At 39.2% G+C, this 22,744-nt stretch overlaps 1 protein-coding gene across 1 annotated transcript in view; it reads left to right on the top strand.

Annotated features, from left to right (window-relative positions):
• The window catches only part of LOC107591035 (T-cell immunomodulatory protein-like), a 158,985-nt gene that overhangs the window by 98,386 nt on the left and 37,855 nt on the right, over nt 1–22,744 (top strand). Inside the window, exons 11-13 of the mRNA XM_016280039.1 lie at nt 7,595–7,748; nt 9,640–9,748; nt 19,704–19,747. Coding sequence (XP_016135525.1) covers nt 7,595–7,748; nt 9,640–9,748; nt 19,704–19,747 — 307 coding nt within the window. The remainder of the gene's footprint in view (nt 1–7,594; nt 7,749–9,639; nt 9,749–19,703; nt 19,748–22,744) is intronic.

Raw genomic sequence — 22,744 nt, 5'->3', positions numbered from 1 at the left:
GTTTTCATATATGGTGTACGTTTGTGTATAAATGTACTGTATATGTTTTAAATAAAACATTTACACCTTTTGAATATATGTTTTGATAAATTCAGTCCAAGTACAAATATTTATTCAGTGCCACTTGACTTACCTGACGCCTGAACTTGACATTCACTTGAATATCCACTTTTCTTCGGATATACAACTCATAAAACACTTTCTAAATATCCTCTCAAAAAATCAAATATGTTGCATAATTTTCTCATTAATTTAGTCTAAAAAATAACATTACCTGACGCGTGAATTTGATAAGATGGCGCTGCTGTTTCTCCCGCAAAGTCACTCAGGCTCGTTCACGTACGGAATGATCTCAGTGTTGGCTGGATTTGTTTTTATTAGTTCAGTCAAACATTAGCATTCTGAATGTTGACTGGATTTGAAAATAATATTTTCAAATATATTTTCACTGTTAAATATTTTTTTACAGTGTAAAAGCCTGTTGTCTTTACAGAAAACGTACTCTGTTTAAAGTCAGTCATCTGATTGTACTGTGCATAATACATATGTGTTTATGAATTACACAGACAGGGAGCACGGCGCGATAAAAATAATGACATAGCTGGTCTCCTGGTGCCATCGCGTGCTATTACAAACTTTAGAAGTCCCACTTGTGATTATGAGCTTGGCAAATTCAAGCGGTCGACTTCATTGATCTCTAAACATATAGGGGGCTTTACTGATTTTTTTTCTGGGACATTTCCTTTGAAAATTAAATTTAACCACAGTGTCCTCAGCAGCTCAGTTGGAGGGAGTCTATGGAGACTCCTATGTTCATTGGTGCATCCCAGTAATGCCTCTTTGGTGCTGACATTGTATCTCCAGCAGCTACAGCAAGAAAACAGTAATGGCAGACTGCTGCTTCTCTCTCAGGGCTGTGTCTATGATAATAGGGCAGAGAACATCACAAATGGGCGGGACTTTTTCCCTACTATGACGTGTACATATGGAGAAATCTGCAATCGCTTGTTCTGAGAGACTGTTTATGATTTAGTAGGATTATAAAAAAATGAGTGGGTGGATTCTTACCATTATAGGCTGGTTGTTTTCACTCACTGCGGCCACACAGCTGTGTTCAAACACCTTATAAAAGTGATTTTTGCATAATAGGTCCCCTTTAAAGCGAAAAAGCATGTAATGCCTTTATCTCAAAAAACAATTGCCTCTTTTATCGGAATACCTGGAGTTCCTACATCCACCGTATTGTGATTTCTTCCATTCATTGTTGTATAAGGGGTCCATCTCCTCCTCCTAATACGGTCTCTGCTGTGATTGAGGTTTGAGTCTCCACTCCAGTTGCTTCACCATAATAATTTACTGTCATTCTCAACTCTATCTGGCATAGAAACCACAAGGTTGCTTAATTCATTTTTTAAGGAATAGTTCACCCAAAAATGAAAATTGTCATCATTTACTCACTCTCAATGTCGTTCCAATCCTGTAAAAAGTGATTTTTGCATAATAGGTCCCCTTTAAAGCGAAAAAGCATGTAATGCCTTTATCTCAAAAAACAATTGCCTCTTTTATCAGAATACCTGGAGTTCCTACATCCACCGTATTGTGATTTCTTCCATTCATTGTTGTATAAGGGGTTCATCTCCTCCTCCTAATACGGTCTCTGCTGTGATTGAGGTTTGAGTCTCCACTCCAGTTGCTTCACCATAATAATTTACTGTCATTCTCAACTCTATCTGGCATAGAAACCACAAGGTTGCTTAATTCATTTTTTAAGGAATAGTTCACCCAAAAATGAAAATTGTCATCATTTACTCACTCTCAATGTCGTTCCAATCCTGTATGAATTTTGTTCTTCTGTGTAAGTGTTTTTTGTACATAGAATTAAAAACATACAGGTTTGGAACATTCAGATTGTAAAAACTGAATTGCCCTTTAATTGGGGCGTGTATAAATTTGACTATGGGTTTGTATCGTAGAGCTGCTGTGTAATGTCATTCAAAGCGGTGTTAAATATTGCTTCAGAAGAAGGCATACTATATGAACAGGCCGACTCAGTGCAACCCACCAATGTAAGGTGAGAAATGAACAGAAGAACAGTCCAAACCACCAGCCATTATTCCCGGAAAAACACATGTCTTTAGCCACAGGAAGCCCCTGCACAGCTCAACAAGCAGTATTACTTTTCAAAACCACCTGCTGGGGTGAAGTATACCTGTATAATGCTCAGAGGGGGTCAGAGAAGGAGAGAAGGATGAAGTGATCAACCATGGGTCTCCAGGAGCATTGAAAGCGGTATGCGACGAGAGGAGCGAAATCAGAAAGATCCATTAAGCTGAGCTAATGCATGTATAATTGAATGCCATCAATTGCACATTTCTTTATGATGTCAAGATTACTTCTTAATAGAAGTGCTTGAGTTTTTTATGAGGGACGAGACAGAAGACTCCCGTGAGGAGTGCGGGGGAAGACCTGGACACACACGCATAGGGACGTGATTGCATTTGCTATTATGCTTCGCAGTTTGAGGTAAATGGGTGTGTGTTTTACTGCGGAAAGACGGCTCATTGCTTATACCGAGTGCATCTCACACCTGCAGTGCATGAGACCTGAATATTTTTTTCTCACATCGGCAGCGGTCTCATTTACCGTATACCTCAATGCTGAATTATTCGTACATTGAATTATTTGGCCTGGCTGAGCTAGGGCTCAAGCTCAAATCTATAGCTGCTGCAGCAGCGCGGTGCTCTGTTGCTAGGCAATGGCCGTCCACCTCATGAGCATTTGTTTTGAAATACTTGTCTCGTTGTCAGTCAGGATTAGCTGCAGTTCCACCAAGAGTAGAAAGACGTCTTCATTTCACGAAGATGGAAGATAAATGTCAATACATGTCAATATTTCACTCTCCTGACAGAGCATCAGATCCATCGTGGTGGACTGTATTCCCATTTACTTTCAAGATAAAATGGCATCTGGAAATGCAGCAGGCGATTAAAATTTAAAGGCTTGTCAAACATTTAAGCAAAGATTTATTTCCTTCACTTCAGATAGGAGGGATTAATTTGAAAGGTCTCTAAAAATCTACATCAGCCGATTGGGAAAGACGTGCTCAATAAAAGTCTTTCCGGTTATGTAGCTTTCTGCATTATACAACACTCTTATCTGAACTGATCTACTTACTGTTCTCTGGTAATGATGTTTTCATTCGTTCATGTAGTCTACATGAAGCACTTGAGTCCATGGAGAGCTTGTAGTAAGCATGGTTGTTGTCATATCTGATTAGCCCAGCTATGCTCTGAAGCATTAGCATGTCAGTTCTGCTGTTGTTTAGTTTGCTTTCTGAATCTCTCACTCAAACTATTGAGTGCCATTTATCCTTTTTTCCGTACAATCTAGCTCTTTCTTTCACTGAAAAATGCAGGTTTGTGCAGTTGCATGATTGTGTAGTAGAATGTAAGAACTGGTTCCCTTTCAGTTCATGAGTGTGAATTTGATTTGAATTAGAAGCACCTAAATTTGGAATGACAGCAATTTACCAAATTGTAATTCATAGAAATTTAAAAATAAATAACTTCTTAGTCCATAAAAATCAATCTATCTATGTCTTTCTATCTATCTATCTATCTATCTATTGTTCTATCTATCGTTATATCTATTGTTCTATCTATCGTTCTATCTATCGTTCTATCGTTGTATCTATTGTTCTATCTATACTGTCATTCTATCTATCATACTCTATCATTGTCATTCTACCTGTCATACTGTCTATCGTTCTATCAATCTATCATTATATATATATATATATATATATATATATATATATATATATATATATATATTAGTATTTAGTATATAGTCATTTATAATTTTTTTTTCAGAATCCTTAACTTGACAGCTGCCATTTCTATCTGAGCATAATACAAGGTAAATAACTTGCCAACTGATGGTGACAATATGATCTCTTTGGAGGTTTCACAGATTGGAATGTATTAGGAGAGTTAAGTTCAAAAAGCGAATCTAATTAAGTATATCAGCATGGTGATGTCAGTTCTACTCCACAGTGAAGTACAATCATGGGAGATGGTGAAATGGAGTGTTTCGGCCCGGCGGCCATTTACCTCCGGAAGCCAGAAAGAGAGCGAATCGAGGCTCAGACATACTGTATATATATATATCAATCTGTCATTCTATCCATCTGTTAGCTATCAATCTACTGTATCTATTGTTCTATCTATCGATCATTCTATCATTCTGTCTGTCTTGGGGTGGGCTATATAGTCTCTAAATTATATCACGATATTTCAAGAATATTTGCGATAATGATATTTATGACGATATAGAAAAAAAATATGGAACAATGTTTTATTGGTGATTGCAGCATTTATTAGTGCAAACAAAATGAAGGGCATTTTTCATCCTTTTCCAATGAGCTACTGTCATCGATGACAGACTAACGTTACCTAATTCGAAGTGTAATCTATCTATATTCATAAGCTATGTGTTCGACTTGAAGCAGACCGATCGGTGTATGACGTCAAAATACCGCAAGAGTGACTTACCCTTTATTTACACTGCACGTGTCTGCGGCGCGCTACGGCTCCGACGCGGCAACTCTAGTCAATGCTTGTGTTTACACCAGCCACGCCGCGGCACGTTTCGGCTATCCACGCCACTTCGCTAAAGATAGGTACCTCGCCTATTTTTGATAAGAGTGTGCACTCGAATATGCTCTAGAACGGCTCTTGCGATACTTTGATGTCACACACCTCTCAGTCTGCGCAGCGCTGCTTCAAGTCGAACACGCCTATTGGGTTTGTGGTGTTGTTGTTGTGCGTGCTAGGGAACGTAAATGCGCCATACATCATTGCATCGCTATATCATTGATATCGCGATATGACACTTTTTTTATCATGTAAAAATGTATACTGGTATTATTGTGGACAGTGTGATATGGCACACCCCTAGTCTGTCTATCATTCTATCGATCTGTCAAATGAACAATCTTGACAAATTTTGCTTTATTAGTTAAAAAATATGTTAATTCATTGGAAATCTATTTCCTTAAATTGTAATTATAATTGCAATTCTTCATCCTTTTTGCTACCTATTAAATTCTGAATGACACACAATCCTGGTTAACGATTCCTTTTTTAGCCTCCTATATGCAATATTTTGTGCATGTCTATCACTTCTTCCTTCCTCCTCCTTCCTTATTCAGAAGCATACTATTTCCAGTTAGAGAGCAGAGGTAACGAATGATTGAAACGCCATCCACCCTTCAGAATGCTTTGTTTTTGCCTTTGAGAGCAAATTGAAAAAGAAGTAGACCAACACATACAGCAATAGAGAGAGAAAGAAGCCTCAGGAAGAGTGGGTGGACCGTTATTGAAGAGATGCCTGGGGGGACGAGATCTCTCTGCTTCTGTCATCTTACCCCTCAGAGAATCTCCAGACCTGCCACCTGCCGTCCCTCTCAACATGCCTGTCTTTCACTTTCTCATTCTCTGTTTGTGCTCTGGATAACTGACGTCCTCAAAAATTCACGTTTTGATGTCGATCCTGCACAGCGGTCAGGAAACGGCACAGTCAAATCCCTCTTTTGCTGTAGAAAGAGAGAAAAGCAGAGGAAGGTTGACAGAGTTGGAGGGAGAGGTCAGCCTGTGGGCTTGCCTCTGGCCTGCTCTTCCCTGCTGGGTTTGCCATGGTGTTGGGTCCAAAGCTCCCAATTAAGCGAGGAGCGTGTGTGTGCTCATGGGTGTGCAGTTGGCACAGTGAGCCACTGGTCATGACCGTACTCCTGTGAGAGAGTGAGAGGATAGGAAGTGGGGCCTGCATGCCCAGTAACCAGATGCACACACTCATAAAGACAAATAGTGTATGTACTCGCATACACACACCTAAAATACCACTCTCCTTCACACACACAGCTGTCTGTGTGCTTTGAATACAATTTCTGTCCAAATGCACTGATGTGTTTCAGCTACTAGTCTTTAAATTGGCAGTCATGACAGTCATGGCAGTCATGAGATTCACAGCCAAATACAAGGACAAAAACTTTCCTTCTGTGTGCGGCAGCCGGTTAAACCTGCTAAGGCGCCGGTAAAGCAGCTGTTCTCTGCGCTGCAGTAAGTGTGGTGTCAGTTAATCCTGTGAGGGGACAAAGTCTGCTTGCTTGGCTGGAAGACTTTGGCAAAGCCCCCCCAAATCGGCCTGCGCTGACGGGCGGCCAGCAAAGGTGCACAGAGGCTTTGGCTGTGAAATGCACAGATTAGTGGACCAAGCTCCAGACTGACCAACACAATCCGCACAGGAAGTCTCATCGCCTACCAGACCATCCCAGACATCTAAACTGGGAAATTAATTTTCATGGTCCAAGTTGAATTTGAGTTTCAAGCATTAATCATATAATTTGTGGCCGTAGAAAGTGTGTGTGTGTGTGTGTGTGTGTATTGAGCAGAGTAGAGGTTGTAGTGGGGTCCATTAGATCAGCTGAGTCTGACCTGTCAGTCATTTGGGTTAAGATGGATAAAATCACTGTATAGACCTTAGTCAGGGTAGTAGTATATTTAATTTTTTAAGGGAATGAATACGAGGCTGTGAGGGATAGAAGTACAGTGCTTTCGAAGGATTGTACTGTTATTTAACAACATACCGATTGTTCAGCTGACTAAACATCATTCTGAAAAGACTTTCAGTAGACAAAAACTCAATAACACACATAAAAACAGCTAGTTTGCTTCCACAAGTGTGCCATTTTGTTTGTGTATGGCCTTATTTTTTGTACTGCAAGTATGCACAAATACAACCAACACTGTACCCATATATACAGTGTAGAGAGTGAGAGATTGTTTATGTAGCTCAACTGGAGTGTGTGTTTTGTAGTAAGTTGGCAGCAGTTATCCAGCTTCGAATGTATGTTTTGTGTACGTCCCATCTTCATTTTCTTCTTCTGAAACCAAGGAGAAACAACAGAAGGAAGACAGAGAAGAAAATACCTTCTACCTGCTACCTTCATGCAGTTTCTATTTTTAGCTTCTCACATGCCCAGGTCGAAATTGGTGTAGTTCTGAGAAGTGTCACATGGTAAATATCGGACTAGAGGGAGAAATGGCAGTGAAATAAAGGTATGAAACAAGGGTTTTAAATAAAGCAGAGGGCTGGCAGATGGGTTGTTGAGCAATGCAGAAAAGCATCTCATTTCATAATTCACTGCTGCCTCCCAGATCCACCTCCCCACACTCAGCACTGAATTATGGGGAGGAATAGGTTCTGCTTAATTGCCTTTTTTATTTAGGGATCAAAAGTTCAGTGCACAAGTTTCAACCTTTTTTCCAGTCTCACTGATTCATCAAGCCCTGTGCTCCTCTCCTGTACTCTGTCTGCGGTGTGCATGTATGCATGTAATATTGTCATTGAAGAAGTATTCAGTCTCAGACATGCTCTTTAATTGGTCAAAGTTCATGGTTTGCTATATGCTTGTGAACTTAATTAGCAAGGGTTAAATTCAACATGACACAGTGTCTGCACAGTTTTTTTGCATTGTGTTTCTCAACTCTACTCACATTAACGGTTGTTTTTCTCTTTCTTTCTGTCTCAGCAGCACACAGCAGCAGGCGTTCCTGTTAGAGAATGTGGCGTGTAATAACGCGAGCTGTCGGCAGGCGGGCCGCATGTTCCGTGTGCACTGGGAACAGTCAGACCTCAGTGCCATCCCCAAGGCTGTTGTGGCCACTTTTTTTGACATATATGAGGACGTAAGTGTTGGCCTTTTCCCCTTGCTTTTGGCACTTTAATTAAAGCGCTGCCTCTGCTTCAATCTCCCTCTCTTTCTCTGTCCCCGATCACTCTTTCTTCATCTCGTTGATGTCTCAGTGGCCCACATTATACCAAGCTTTAGTCGTTATCTGATTTACTTTGACTGTAATGTTGTCTCTGTGGTGTGACACAGGCACGCTCTTCTTTTGACATTGAGAGTAGAGAACTTTACAAAAACCCCAGTCTTTGATGCTTAACACCCTTCCATCCTATAATATAGCAGTCTATGTAGTCTTAAGACCTGTTTGAACCAAGTCTGATGTGAATAAGTGTTTGTGTTACTAAAATAATATATAAATATTACATGAAAATTGTAAACTAGAAAATTAGAAATGTTGTTTTGGCAAGTAATAAAAAAAATAAGTTAAAGTTGAAGCTGAAGTACTAAAATAAAAAAAATAAAAAACGAAAAAATATATTTACGGAAAGTAGAATTATTTAAAAAAATGAAAATGGCAAACACACAACAAAATGACTTAAATTGAAACAAAACTTAAAATGAAAATCTAAAAAGAGCTAATTCAAAATATGACAGTATAAAAATAATACTAAAGTAACACTGATAAGCATGCAACATCCAGCAATGCTTATTTTATTTAATATTTTATTTGTCTGTGATTTATTTATATATTTTGGCATCCAAACCATTGGGGAAAAAATGTAATGGTCATGTTCAGAATTTTTAGATGTAGTGTCAAGGGGTTCAAATGAATCTCTTGTTACATTTTACATTCTTATTTTACCAAAAACATTTTCCTACAAGTTTCAGAATGGCTGTAAATAGGCCTCCTTAATTTTTTCTTTCTGGTTGTCTTTTGTAATTCAGTGCACTGTTTTTGTTGATCAGTATTAGGGGTGTGCCTATGGTTTGAGGCGTTTTCTGCTTTTAGTATTTTAAGTGAAGCTTCCCTGGGGACAGCTCAGTCTCTTCTCCCTTGAGCTGTGTGTATCTCCCTAGTGCTCAAGGTTTTGTTATAGATTATTGATTTCTAAGTGTCCTTTGATCAGACGCATTGATTTGAACTGTTCATTCTACACAAGGCACACACATGAATGTGTCTGGCTCTTTTCTAATGCTTAGCTTCTGTATACAGTATGGGTTAATCTCACAGAAATGTTCAGGTTACATTTTTTACCCCAAAATCAAAAGGAAAGAATTGCATTTATAAAATGTTTTTTGGGGGGTTTTTTACCATTAAAATTGGACCATTAAGATTTTTTTGCCTTGCGACATTGTATTCATGACATTTTTCTCTCACTCTCTTTATGTCTTTCTCACGCTTGTCTGCTGAAGAAATCTTACACGAGTCTGAGCAAAGTATCAGTCACACATGTTTGCATGTATGAGGGTCTCTATTGGTTTGTGAGCTTCTTGGTGCTCACCTAAAGAAGTCAAATGTCTCACCTCTGCAGACAGTCTTATTTCGCCATCATCTCTCCCTTCCTTTCCCACTGATTCACTCATTCCCTCCCTCGACCCTTCTCTCCATCCGTATCGCAACCTTCTCCCCATCGTAATCACAATATAGCCAATTACCTCGAATTCCCTCATGCTTACATAACTAATGGAGCTAAAGGCTCATTAAACAAACAGCACGCACATGTCTCATTCTGTTAGCATTCGAGCTAGTCATCATTAGCACAGTATTAGGATGCTATCTGTGCAGGAGCCCCCGCACAACTGTGTTCTTAAGAGCGAGACCGATAGACCGCAGAGAGGGGCTGATAAGGAGCGTAATAGCTTGCTGGAGTCCATTAAGGATATGAGTGCTCATCAGATGGGAGAGATTCAATGGGCTCTATACATTGTTTCTGATTTCTCATTTGCAGGGTATATTAGATATGATCGTGCTCAGCAAGGTGGAAGGAAAGGAAGAGCTCGTCATCCACGCTTTGAAAAACAACTTTGAGGCCGACGCGTATTTCGTAAAAGTGATCGGTGAGTATGAGGTTTGTCCAGTGTGGCCGCCGTAGTGGCGGTAGAGCTTCCGGGTGCTGACATTTGAAGAGCTGACATTTCCAGAGCCAAATGCATCCACTAGAAAGCAGCCGTGATGCCATTCAATCCTGCCTGCTGTGTTTTAATTAAAGGAGTAGGAAAAACCTCCTCTAGCTCAAGCGCATAGATTAGCTTCCTCAGTGTAACAGCATGTGAGGATCAGTCTATCAGTGTCAGATTAAAACAGGGATGAGACTGACCCAGAGTCTCTAAATCTCCCTCCTCGTGCTTATTAGCGCACTCTCTTTCTCTCTTTCCTGTAGATGTGGTGTTTAATGAGACTGCTGTAAGCCAGAATGTCTGGCTCTGAGGAGAGAGAGGCACTCTGGGTAGTTTACTGCAGTGACAAAGTGCTCCCAAGATGCTTGTGCCCCTTTCAAATCAAATGGCCACTTGTGTTTGTGAGTGAGGGGTGGAATTGATGTTTATATATAATATAAATGTTATGTTTTATACAAATAGACTCTCCTCCATAATAAAGCTGCTTTTATGAGTCTGTAGTTTATGCCGTATCCCTGTGAATAATGGCAGACTCATGACTTCCTGCTTCTGCACTCCTCTACAGTCAGTCTGTCTACACTAGTCCATTCCACACAGACGTGGTTTGTCTTTGTCTGTAAAACGGCAGTGACACTACACATTCAAAAGTATGGGGTTGCTAAGATTTTTTTTTTTGTATGTTTTTGAAAGAAGGCACTTTAATGCTCACCAAGGCTGCTTTTATTTGATCAAAAATACAGTAAAAAATTTAAACAATATTATTACAATTTAAAATAACTATTTTAGATGTCTTTTATTCCTGAATTAGCTGAATTTTCAGCAGACTTCAGTGTCTCATGATCCTTCAGAAATCCTTCTAATATGCTGATTTGCTGCTCAGGAAACAATTCTTCTTATTATCAATGTTGAAAACAGTTGTGCTGCCTAATATTTTTTTTCAGGATTTTTTGATGAATAGAAACATTTTTACAAAAATTATTTTATTCAAAATAATAAATACTTTTACATTGTTGCAATAGATTTATGTCACTTTAAGTGAGGTCAATTTTAAAAAAAACTTCACCCCAAAATTAACATTTTGTCATCATTTACTCACCCTCATGTCGTTCCAAACCTGTATATGTTTCTTTCTTATGTTGAGCACAAAATAAGATATTTTGTCAAACTGTTGTTGGTCCCCATTGACTTCCATAGTAGAGGGGGGGAAAAAAGTCAATGGGGACCATCAACTGTTTGATTACCAACATTCTTCTAAATATCTTCTTTTATGTTAAACATAAGAAGGAAAATCATTCAGGTTTGGAATGACATGAAGGTGAGTAAATGATGAACTGTTCTTTTAATGTGCCCTTGCTGAATATATAGTATTACATAATGGGGGGAAAAAATCTGCCCCCAAAATTTTAAACAGTAGTGTAAATATTTGTGAAATACTGGCAGAAAAATATATGCACAACCTGAGTACCAACGATTTTTAATATTGTAGTTAAAGGGGTCCTATTATGCTCTTTGGGGGTGTACTAGAACATGCTCTCATGCTTGGTGGTTCGAAAGACGCATTCTTTTTCACATAATTTTCATTATTACAATACCTTTCTCCCCAGCCTGGGACAAACGGCTCGATTAGTTCCGGCTTTGATGAAGGTCCGCCTTCCAAAAAACAAAATGTGTTGTGATTGGTTAGCTGTCCCAGTGCGTTGTGATTGGCGAACAGCTTAGACAGTGTTTCAGTACTGCCACACCCCCTTGCTCCATCTTTCAACAAAAGCTTTTGGGAATCCGGCACTTCTAACTCGTGATGTGGAAGCTGTCCTCAGTAAAATGCGCAGCACACAATAGCAAATTGGGGTTATAATGCTCAGTAACAGAGTTAAAAAGTAAATTGCAACCACTGTTTCCTGACATCATCCGCTTTTGGAAGCCCAAACAAAGACATTTGGTCACGGAGGTTAAAAACAGCGTTTCAGGCGGTCGCACACCGGACGAGAAGCGCAGCATCGCGCCACGGCTTTAAAATTCAAATACATTATTTTCTATGAGTGTAGGCACACCGGCGGCGTCCAGCTACGTCGTGTTGTACTTATAAGAATTGTTCTAGACCAGCAGTTCTCAATTCCAGTCCTCGCGTACCGCCGCTCTGCATGTTTTGCACATCTCTCTGTTAACACACCTGAATCTCGTTAGAAGTGAGCTCTGTGCATGAACTGAGTTCCGATTGGCATGCTCCCTACACAGTGTCCATTGCTCCCTACTCCCTGAGCAGGGAAAATCCGTTGAAGTTTACTTCACTTCGAAATATTCATTTAAAGATTTGCGCTGCGCCACTGCCTGCAGCGTCTTCACACACAAACTAAACTTACTAGAGAAGCGTGAAGTGGGACATAATATACCTCTGTAAATAAATACAATTTAAATTCACGTCTCGCACACTTAAATGCCCTTTGTATGGAACATATACGCTCCCTTCAAACTGGAATCATGGTGGAATATCCGGTAATGTCCACTTCGCAGGGCACTTAGTCAGTCAAATATAACAAACGTATGAAACAATAAGAGAAACACACAAAATGTACAGAGCGGGGCGAGGACTGGAAATGAGAACTGCTGTTCTAGACATGCCAAAAATTTGAGGCTACAGCACAGCAGCTCTTCTTCTTCATCGTCTCGTCTGATGCGCTCACTCAACCAAGCGTTCTAACCACAACCTTGCCCCTCCCCACCCCCCAACCATTAGAATTTCTGTAAGCGGGAATTATTTGTAATGAAATTCTAATGAGCCGCTTTGTGATATCACAAAGCCCGGAAACCAAACGCTGTAGTCCAAACGAGCCGTTTGCTGTAGTTCTTGAAAATGGATTTTTAAAAAACTAAATATCTCCCTTTGGAGTGGACTTTGAGATTTGTAACTTTCTAGATATTTTTATGCCCAAACATACACACTACACACTGACTAAAATTAAAAAAGTGAAAAACATAATAGGACCCCTTTAAAGAAAAGTTAAAATGGCAATTTGGGAAGTAATTTGCCGTCTGATTGAGACACAACTGTAAATGGAGACTTTCCCATCCCTACTAAATATATTAGCTCTGTATATCCCGGCATCTCTGAGACAGGCCACAGATGCCTAAATGCATTAACCAACCATGTTCAAGCAATAGAAATGGTGCTGTATTAAAAATCAATAGGTTTCACATTAATCAAATTCCCATGAATCAAAACCGAAACCATCATTGCCCATATGTTCATATGTGCTGCATTGCTCTGAGAATAGTTTTTCTTCAGTCGGCTGCAAATGACTCTTCAAACTGAAAGATGTGCTAGATACTGCCATTCTGCAGTGCAAAATATTGAAATCCTTCTATGTATTAATGAGGAACCAAACAGCAGACCCACCAGAGGTGTTGCAAAATCCTCTTTACTGGGCATGAGCCAATAATATACTACTGACAAATCTTTGCCTGATGGTGGACTTTATGCCATGATTACTGTATGCCAACCTGAGAATCATTAGGGCTTTTCACACTGCATTTAACCCCGGGTTATCGTCGTTCTAAACCCAACTTTTAACCTCTGATAAAGGTACATTTCACACTTGTAATTTAGAAGTGGGGATAGCACCACTTTTTACCTGGGGTTCCAGCAAAAGCTTCATAACAATTGCTTTCTTCATATTCAAGTACAGTTACAGAAAGACTATGCGTTGTCGTTTCAGAGTTTGAAGGTAAAAATATCAAATGCTGAGTGAAGACCATTTTATTTTTACCTTTATGGTCTACAGAAAACTCCATTCAGGAAAAACTTGATAGTACAGATGGAAATGTATAACGCAAGGATGCACAATATTAGAGCCATCATGTAAACAGGTCGAGTGCTGTGTTCGTCCAATCAATGGCACTGACACTGCAAATATAAACATTAATGCAGAGTTTAGGAATGTACAGTGTGAAACATCAGCTTATGAATTATTAACACCAGATAAATTATGAACATTGTGAAATATAAACCAAGATATCCCTTGATTCTGTTTAGAATGACCCAGGGTTACCTATTTCAAGTGTGAGAAGCCCTAATGTCCCTGATAATATTTCAGCAGTCATGTCATGTGTGTTTTTATCAGCCTTATGAATTAAAACTAGCAATGATTGAGAGGATCAGATTCATAAATGAATCACTATTGATGTAATCAATTAAATATAGGTCTGAAATTGTTCACAATCCAGTTTGATTCGTTTGGACAGTGAACTTACACACTTTCTCACAGCTTAACTGGATACTTTATAAGACAGAAAATAAAAAGGGCACTGGTGGAGGTGGATATTTACCCACAATATATTGTAGATAATGTTCAAATGTGTATCGGTTATTTATTGTGTGTGTGCAGCTTGTGAACAACTTTGTAAAGCAGTTAAAGACCGTTTATATCCATATAAATCCGTAATAGTATAAAAAAAAAGGTATCAAAATATGGGGACAGTTTTTTGATAACTAGAAACTCACCTAATATCCACCTCACCCTCCACCAGCCACTAAGGCGAGGCAGGTGACGTACACCGGTGCATTATAATAACTTGCCTCGTTTACTGTCCTCTAGAGGAATTGTGGGTATGAAAGCTGTCCTAATGCAATCACCTTTCCCTCTCTCAGAACAAAGTGGTTTACATATTGCCGGGAAAGCCTTCAGTTATTCCATCCTCAGAGGAATAAATAAACAATTTAGTTCCGTTCGATGCTGCCAAGTCCTCAAGGCCATGTGTATTTTGACATAAATCTGAAGCTGAACATGAAAAGAATTTGAGCCTTATCACAGACGTGTAATATGTTGAAGCCTTCGTTTTGTTCTGGATTTACACTCCAGCCCTTTTATCTTTTGCCATGTTTAAAACACCCACTTGCCCCTTTTTTCCTCAGTGTCATAAATGCTCAAATACACATATTTATACCTCCCCTCTGAGCTACAACTCAATAGACAGAAAAAGAAGTCAGAGTGAGCAGTCAGCGGGTAGCAGGAGAGTATCAGAGGAGGGAAGAGGCCAGGTGCCGTAATTTCCTGTGATTTGCGTGCTCTAGAAGCACACAGACGGTGGTTGGAGTGTGTGTTTGTGGTGTGTGTTGGCTATAGGCAGAGAGAGAGAACTATGGCAGCTGATTGCATTCCTGTTCATTTATTAGAATGCAGATGAGCCGCAATGAGGAACATCTGCGTGCTTTGTTCAGTCCAGTGCAAGCTCCTTCCTCGAATCTGTTATCTGTCACTCTAGAAACCAAGCCCCCGCCCCACACCTTACAACTGTACATGAGAACTCATAAAAGAAGGTCTTTTTCTTTCACTATAGATGATTGGATTTTATGAATGATTCGCTGTGATTTCAGTTCAGTCCTGTTAGTCACTCTAGTTCTTTTTATTTGTTTGTTTGTTTTGCCTCATTATCAGTAGTAGAGAAAAACACTAAATTATCGTGCTAATACAGCTAATTTTGAGGAACAAGTTTGTGTTTTTGTGATCTAAAAGGTTGTGCAAAATTCAGAATTGAAAAATGTAATCCCTTTCATGAGTGTGAATTTGAATTGAACTGGCCACATATTGTTCTATCTATCATTCTATCTGTCATTCTGCCTATTATTCTGCCTGTCCTACTGTCTGTCTGTCGTTCTATCTATTGTACTGTTTATCATTGTTATTCTGTCTGTCATACTGTCTATCACTTTATCAATCTATCATACTGTCTATCAGTCTGTCATTCTATCCATCTTTTAGCTATCCATCTACAGTATCTATTTTTTATCTATCGATCATTCTGTCATTCTGTTTATCATTCTGTCAATGAACTATCTATCTATCTATCTATCTGTCTGTCTGTCTGTCTGTCTGTCTGTCTGTCTATCTATCGTTCTGTTGTTCTATCGTTCCATCCATCTATCATTCTATTGTTCAATCGTTCTATCCATCTATTAGCTATCCATCTACTGTATTGTGACATTCATCCATCTGTGTGTCTTTATGTCTGTCTGTCTGGAAAAAGTTTTTAAAAACTTTCAAACTTTTTGTTTCAAACTATTCGTTTTAATTCTACTTTTTCAAATTAAAAATTTTTTTCCTATTTACTGCCTTCAATTCTACCTTTAATTTCAGTTCAAATTTATCCATGAACTAGATTTTAAAAGGTATTTTGAGTGGTGCACAACCTGGCAGTTTTAATAAATCCTCTCCACCTGTGTGCCATTGGTCGATCAAACAGATAGCCACACCCCAAATTGATGCCATTTGTCAGTGTTTCTGTGTCTGGCTGCTCAAACAAACAGAGCCACATTATTTCTGCAAAATGATAGTTTACTTGCTTCTCTCTGCATATGAAACTGGATTAGTAGTATTTGAGCATAGACACTGCCGCTTTAAGTGTGTGGAGATTTTATTTTTTTCTATTTTTATTGAGGCTGATTGATTAGGTGATGAGTGCTGCTTGTTACTGTAATCACTGCCTGACCTCAACCGAGACTTAGAGTCAATCATAAAGCCGTCTGTGTTGCTACTGGGTTAGAGTAAGGTAATGGATGTAATCTCCCGACTCCAGGCTGTGATCTCACAACTTTGAAAGCACCTGGTCACCAGTTTCATGGACTAGATTAAGAGTGACAGGTATTATTCCAGCTTTATGAAGTAGTGCACCACCACCTCTGATGGTGTAATGATGTGTGAGCGTCTGTGTGGGGCAGCTATTATGAATGACATGAGACACAGTCACTTAGAGCGTCGGTGGTATCTGGTTTACCAGTGCGGAACAGAACAGCAGGCCTCATGTCCAATTTCACAGCCATCACATCACAGCTATTCCACTGTTGCTGCAAACTCCCGGCAGATTCACTCCGCGGAATCTCCCAATGTCCTGGGAACAACAAACTGCAACACAATTTGGATCTGTTCCTTTTGTCACAACAAGAAGAAGAAAAAACTGTTGAAGCTGTTCAAACACAATCATGTCAGACATTCTGGGATGAGGCGTAACCTTATAAAGTTATCAAGATGTCATTATGATGAATGAACCGTCGTAAGTTTTTATTTGAATAGTTTTTTCGACTGTCCACTTTACCGCTCTGTATTTCCCCTCAGTTTATCATAGATGTCTGATGACAGGCCTGTCGCTGTGTGATTATTTTAATTTATTTGTATTAGAGAGGTTTCCAGGATCTCCAAATGGAGCCTGCGGGAGGAATTGAGACAAACGTCGAGTCTTATCTGTGTATGAAGGCTCACACTAAGCTCTGACAGTAAACAAGTGCATTATTCATGCAGTGAGTTCACAAAATGGCATTTCATTGGGATTAACGTGACGTGACGTGACATGTGGCCAAGTATGGTTACCCATACTAGGAATTAGTATTTAACCCATCCTTCACACACTGTGAACACACACCCGGAGCAGTGGGCAGCCATTTATGCTGCAGCGCCCGGGGAGCAGTTGGGGGTTCGGTGCCTTGCTCAAGGGCACCTCAGTCGTGGTATTGAAGGTAGGAGAGAGCACTGTACATTCCCGCCCCCCACCTACAATCCCTGCCGGTACGAGACTCGAACCCACAACCTTTGGGTTACGAGTCCGACTCTCTAACCATTAGGCCCCGACTTCCCTTAAGCACGTTTAGATGTATTCAGTGCTAAACCTTGTGTCTTTTAATGGTTTTATGCTGTACTCTTAGGTGGGCACTGCCCAGCACTACATGCACACACACAAACACACAGACACAGTGGGAGCGTGTCATGACCGTGCATATCATGCTTCAGCTCAGTGCACAAGCCCTGCTGGTAGCTTGTCATTGATAGAGACATTTCCACTATGTGTGCATGTTTCCTTATCCTTCAGCGTTCATGTGCAGGCATGTCAGTTTGTATGTTCAAACTGGTGTTCAATATTAGCTACACATTCACAAACACTAGCCTTAGAGATTTAAAATGTATCTGACAGCTTCAGGCCAGCAGGATGTCTTCCACAATGAGGTCTATAATACCTGGAGAAGGTTATCTGTTAGCATTCCTGTTCATCTAGATGTCAGCTGCTTGTTTGTTGCAGGACCCAGAACGGCCATACCAAATTTTGGGGTCAGTACATTTTTTTTTTCTTAAGAAATTATTGCTTTTATTCAGGAAGGATGCATAAAATTGATCAAAAGTGACAGTAAAGACATTTACTTTGTTACAAAAAAAAATCTATTTCAAATAAATACCGTTCTGTTGAACTTTCTATTCATCAAAAAAAGTATGGTATCACAAAAACATTGAGCAAACTGTTTTCAACATTGATAATAATAATAATAATAATAATAATAATAATAAAAATGACTTTTTTCACCAAATCTGCATATTACAAAGATTTCTGAATGAGTATGTGATACTTAAGACTGATGTAATGGCTGCTGGAAATTTGCCATTGCTATCACAGGACTATTTTTTTTTTAAATATACTAAAATACAAAACAGTTATTTTATTTACAGTATTACTGCTTTTACTGTATTTTTGATCAAATTAAAGCAGCCTTGGTGAGTATAAGAGAGTTCCTTTAAAAACATTAAAAAAAATTGACCCCAGACTATTTGAATGGTAGTGTATATGATTTGAAATCTACGTGCTTTGCTCGTGGGAGCTATGGCATGTACATAAAGTCAATTTCGTACTTCTATGAAAAAAATAACATATTATTTTTGGCACTGGCAGAACAACTAATGAAATATTTGCATTGCAGAATTGATATCTGTATTTATGTTTATTCAATATGAATCAAGTATTCAAAATATTAATAATTTTCCATAATGTATTTGACAATGGGAACAAAATTAATTTCAGTTGTTCCAGAATGAAAATGTAATTTTTAAACACTGTTAACCAGTAAGTAACATACATTATTTTGAGTTTCAATATTTTTTTTCTCATGAAACAAGATTTTTGCCCTATTTTCTGTTGCCCAAATTCCTTCATTTCCTATTAGCCTTAGTAGAAGGCTATGCTGTGCTAGAATGTTATCTATCAAACATTACAGAGGGGTGTAGCAAGTTCACTCATTCATGGAGGGCTCGGGAAGATGCACTTTATCTCTCTGTTCATGTCTTTCAAGCACTAAAAATAAAAATAAAACAAACTGTTAGACCAGGCATGAATGAAAAATTATTTCAGGCTTCATGTCACACCTCTCTTTTCACCCCTCAGTACATTCGCTTTGAAAACCAAAGCCACATATTTGATTTCACAATCCTAATAACTCATGCAGAACATTTGTCTGTCAGACCAAACAAGGAAATCTATACATTTTTAAAGGATGAGAAGTGATTGAAACATTTTCATAATTTGTTTTTCCATCAGACTTTCAAAGACACTTTTTTTCTTTGTCCTTTCCATTTTCTCTTATATAATTTATACTGGTATACTTCCACCCTGAACTTTCTAATTGGCTGTGTCTGTAAATAGTGCTGCCTGTCACTGCCAGTTTAAAAATCTAATGCTGTGTTTAGATAGACAGATGAACAAGTACACAGATGGTTCTTTGTGTGCCACTAATGAGCAATTAATGATTTTTTACTTTCCCTTTCATATGTGCTGTTCTCTAACGCACAGTCAATTTTGGCCTCAAGAGAAGCAGAGAGTCTGGCTCTTATTTCACACCATTAGTGGGAATTTAGTGCACATTTTGCCCGATTCATTTTCTATAGGCATAATTCTTGGCTGAAGGTGTGTGCGGGAGCAGAGTTGGTGTTAAACTGTGTGATATTAGAGGAGGTGAATGTACTGCTGCTCGTGTTTAGCAGTGTTGTGAAGTAGATTTGATACAGATGCTGCAATCAGCGTGTCTTATCTAAGGACCAGATGTGTGGGACAAAGTTATGATTGTCTTTCTCTCTCTTTATCTCTGTAGTGCTCAGTGGCCTGTGCTCCAATGACTGTCCAGAAAACGTCAAGGTGAGTTCTGATCTTTTCTCTCTCACTCTCTCTCTTTCTATCATGCAAGTCACTCAACTGGAGTGGGAATGCCATGTGTTTGGCATCACCAGGTCCACATGCAATCTGTTCCCGCAGATTTCAGAAGAATTCAAACAGTGTTCTACACAATCCCTGTCTATTGCATGTTCGTTTATTGAGTATTTTAGCTTAAGCAAGTTTTCATTTATTTTTTGTTAATAAGTTAATAATATGCTGAATTTTAACAGTACGACTGTCAGCTCCGGGGGGGGGGGGTTTCTCCAAATGATGATTTGGCACTGAAGTAGGGATGGGCATCTCATGACTCAGGCCGATACGATACGCATCTCGATGCATAGCCAACGATACGATAAATTAAAGGGGTCATATGATGCGATTTCAATTTTTCCTTTCTCTTTGGAGTGTTACAAGCTCTTGGTGCATAAAGAAGATCTGTAAAGTTGCAAAGACTAAAGTCTCAAATCCAAAGAGATATTCTTTATAAAAGTTCAGAGTCAGCCACACCTACCTAAAACGAGGATTTGCCACTGATGATTCAAACGCGAGTTTTGTGCACAAAATAATGTTCTTTTTAGCAGCATCATATGACCCCTTTAAAGATACATATGAAGCAGCTACCGATGCGTTGCGATATGATTCACCCCTGTTACGATGCAGTGCGATCCGATTTAGATTCGATTCGATTCAACACAATGCAATGCAATTCGATGCAATATGATGTAATGGAGAAAATATGATCACTTTTAATGCCTCGAGGCCTGTTTCATAAAACAAGTTAACCAAATAAGCCAGGCTTATTTCAGTTAGTCTGACTCATTGTCAAATGATTTGGTTCCATAAAGCAAATTTAACATAGGTCTAGATCAGGGGTGGGCAAACTTGGCCCTTCCAGGCCACTTTCCATCAGAGGTTAGCTCCAACACTAATGAAATGGCGCTTTTCCACTGCATGGTATGGCACAGTATGGCTCGGTATGGTTCACTTTTGGGGGGTTTTCCACTGGGTACAGTACCTGGTACCTGGTACTTTTTTTAGTACCACTTCAGTTGGGGTTCCAAGTGAACCGTACCGTTACCAAAACATGACGTGTAAACGTGCTGATCACGGACTGGCTGGAGAGAATCGTCACTACCTGCGTCACTGAACTTGCGAACACAAAAGAACTGCTAGATTTAAATCAGCACAGCCAGCGAAGGATCGAACGCAACTGTTTTGAACGAGCGCACCTTTTTTTTAACAACCAAAAAGTTTTGTTGTCTGTTGCAGAAGAACAGACGTTCCTCTCGTTGATAGCAGAGGAGCGGATCCAGCGAGAGCTTGATGGGGCGACGCGGAATGAAAAAGTTTTTTTTTAGGAGTCGTGGTAGTAGAGGCGGTGCAACTATAATGACATGTGAATAATCCCGCCCACTCTAAAGCGGTACTGAACTGCAGTGGAAACGCGAGCCGAGCCGTACCATGCCGTGCCGTACTGAGCCGTACCGAGCCGAGTCGTACACCTGAACCAGAACACACCTGAACCAGCTAGTCATTGTCTTCAAGACTACTAGAAGGCTACAGGCAGGTGAGTCATATCAGGGTTGGATCAAATATCTGCAGGAAAGTGGCCTGGAAGGGCCAAGTTTGCCCATCACTGGTCTAGATCAAGCTTAGTCACTGTGCCAGCTTATGCTGGGAAACTAACCTGGGGCCGGTTGCATAAACGGTTTAGACTAGTCTTAAAAAGTTAGTCAACTAATTGTTTTTCTTCAAGACTGGTCATAGCTTTTTTAATTCAGTTATGAAAAGGTAGATTGGTCTTATTTGTATTGGAAAAGTAAGACTGATTACCCTTTGGCAACTGCTAGTTGGTCAAACTATTTTTTAAGATGGTGGCTAAGTTTATGCAACTGGCCCCTGGTCTAAAGCAGGCTAACTGTCAGGCTAAGCTCAGCTCCTCTACTGACCAATAGAAACATAATGATATTACCACTGTCTCACATACTATTATTTGACTTTCTTTTTTTTTCTTCTTTTTTTTTTTTTTTTTTACAGTTTCTTGCATGCAGCCTTTCTCTCTGGTTGTATTACAGCTGTACCTTTTATAGATTGCAGAACAGATAGCAGAACATTACAATCTAAAATTGCTCTTTAAAGCATTAAAATAACTAAATTAAAAGTTAAAATCACTGAATTAAAAATGAAAATAAATAATAAAGAAAATGACTACATATTAACTCATATGAGCTTAGTATACTGTGTCTAGCTTACATTTGATTTACCTATTACAATAGTCCCTTTACAGTTACTGCTATCATAAAAATACACTTTATATGTAGGTTTTAAATTCTACAAAAGACACATTTAATGTCCAAAAACACATTTTTTTTATCAGAATGTATATTTTACTCTCTGTCTGTTTAGCGTGCATGCGCGCAGCAGCGCTCGTTGATCTCGCGTGCCTCGCCCACTCACTCCTGACAGCAAAATGGATATGTTTGCATGACTTTCTGACATTTACAGATGAAAAATATACCTGTGGCTTGTCAGTTATGCACTGAGGAAAACACCAAGTCTCAAATGCATTAAATGGCACAGATATTCGCTGTTTTTCATGGTGAATCGAAATTTGATCCATGATCGACATTAAGGTCTGCCTAAAGAATAAGCGTGCACAAATTAGTGAGATTGTGTGAATTTAATTTTTCGTTAATGGAACCGCTTTAGCCCTGAGTGATTTGTTAGGTTATTTCAAGTCAGGTTTTGGACTTTAATCCCAGTCTTTCCTCGGGTCTCCGTAGTGTTGTGATACGTCATATTCACGCAGCAGCAGCAGTGATGAGAGAACGCGCTTGAGAAACAGTTTAGAGAGGAGAAATCAATCTACATATAAAATATTGGTCACTTTCTAAAGAATAAAAGTATAGCACATCCACTAGTAATTATATATAAATGAATCGGTTTTTACCAATGCAAATATGTTAGAAACGATGCATC

Source organism: Sinocyclocheilus grahami, unplaced genomic scaffold (assembly GCF_001515645.1).
Source record: "Sinocyclocheilus grahami isolate Dianchi unplaced genomic scaffold, SAMN03320097.WGS_v1.1 scaffold136.1, whole genome shotgun sequence".
In the NCBI taxonomy this organism is placed as follows: domain Eukaryota; kingdom Metazoa; phylum Chordata; class Actinopteri; order Cypriniformes; family Cyprinidae; genus Sinocyclocheilus; species Sinocyclocheilus grahami.
The sequence above is the reverse complement of the archived record's forward strand: the minus strand, read 5'-3'. Positions and strand labels throughout refer to the sequence as shown.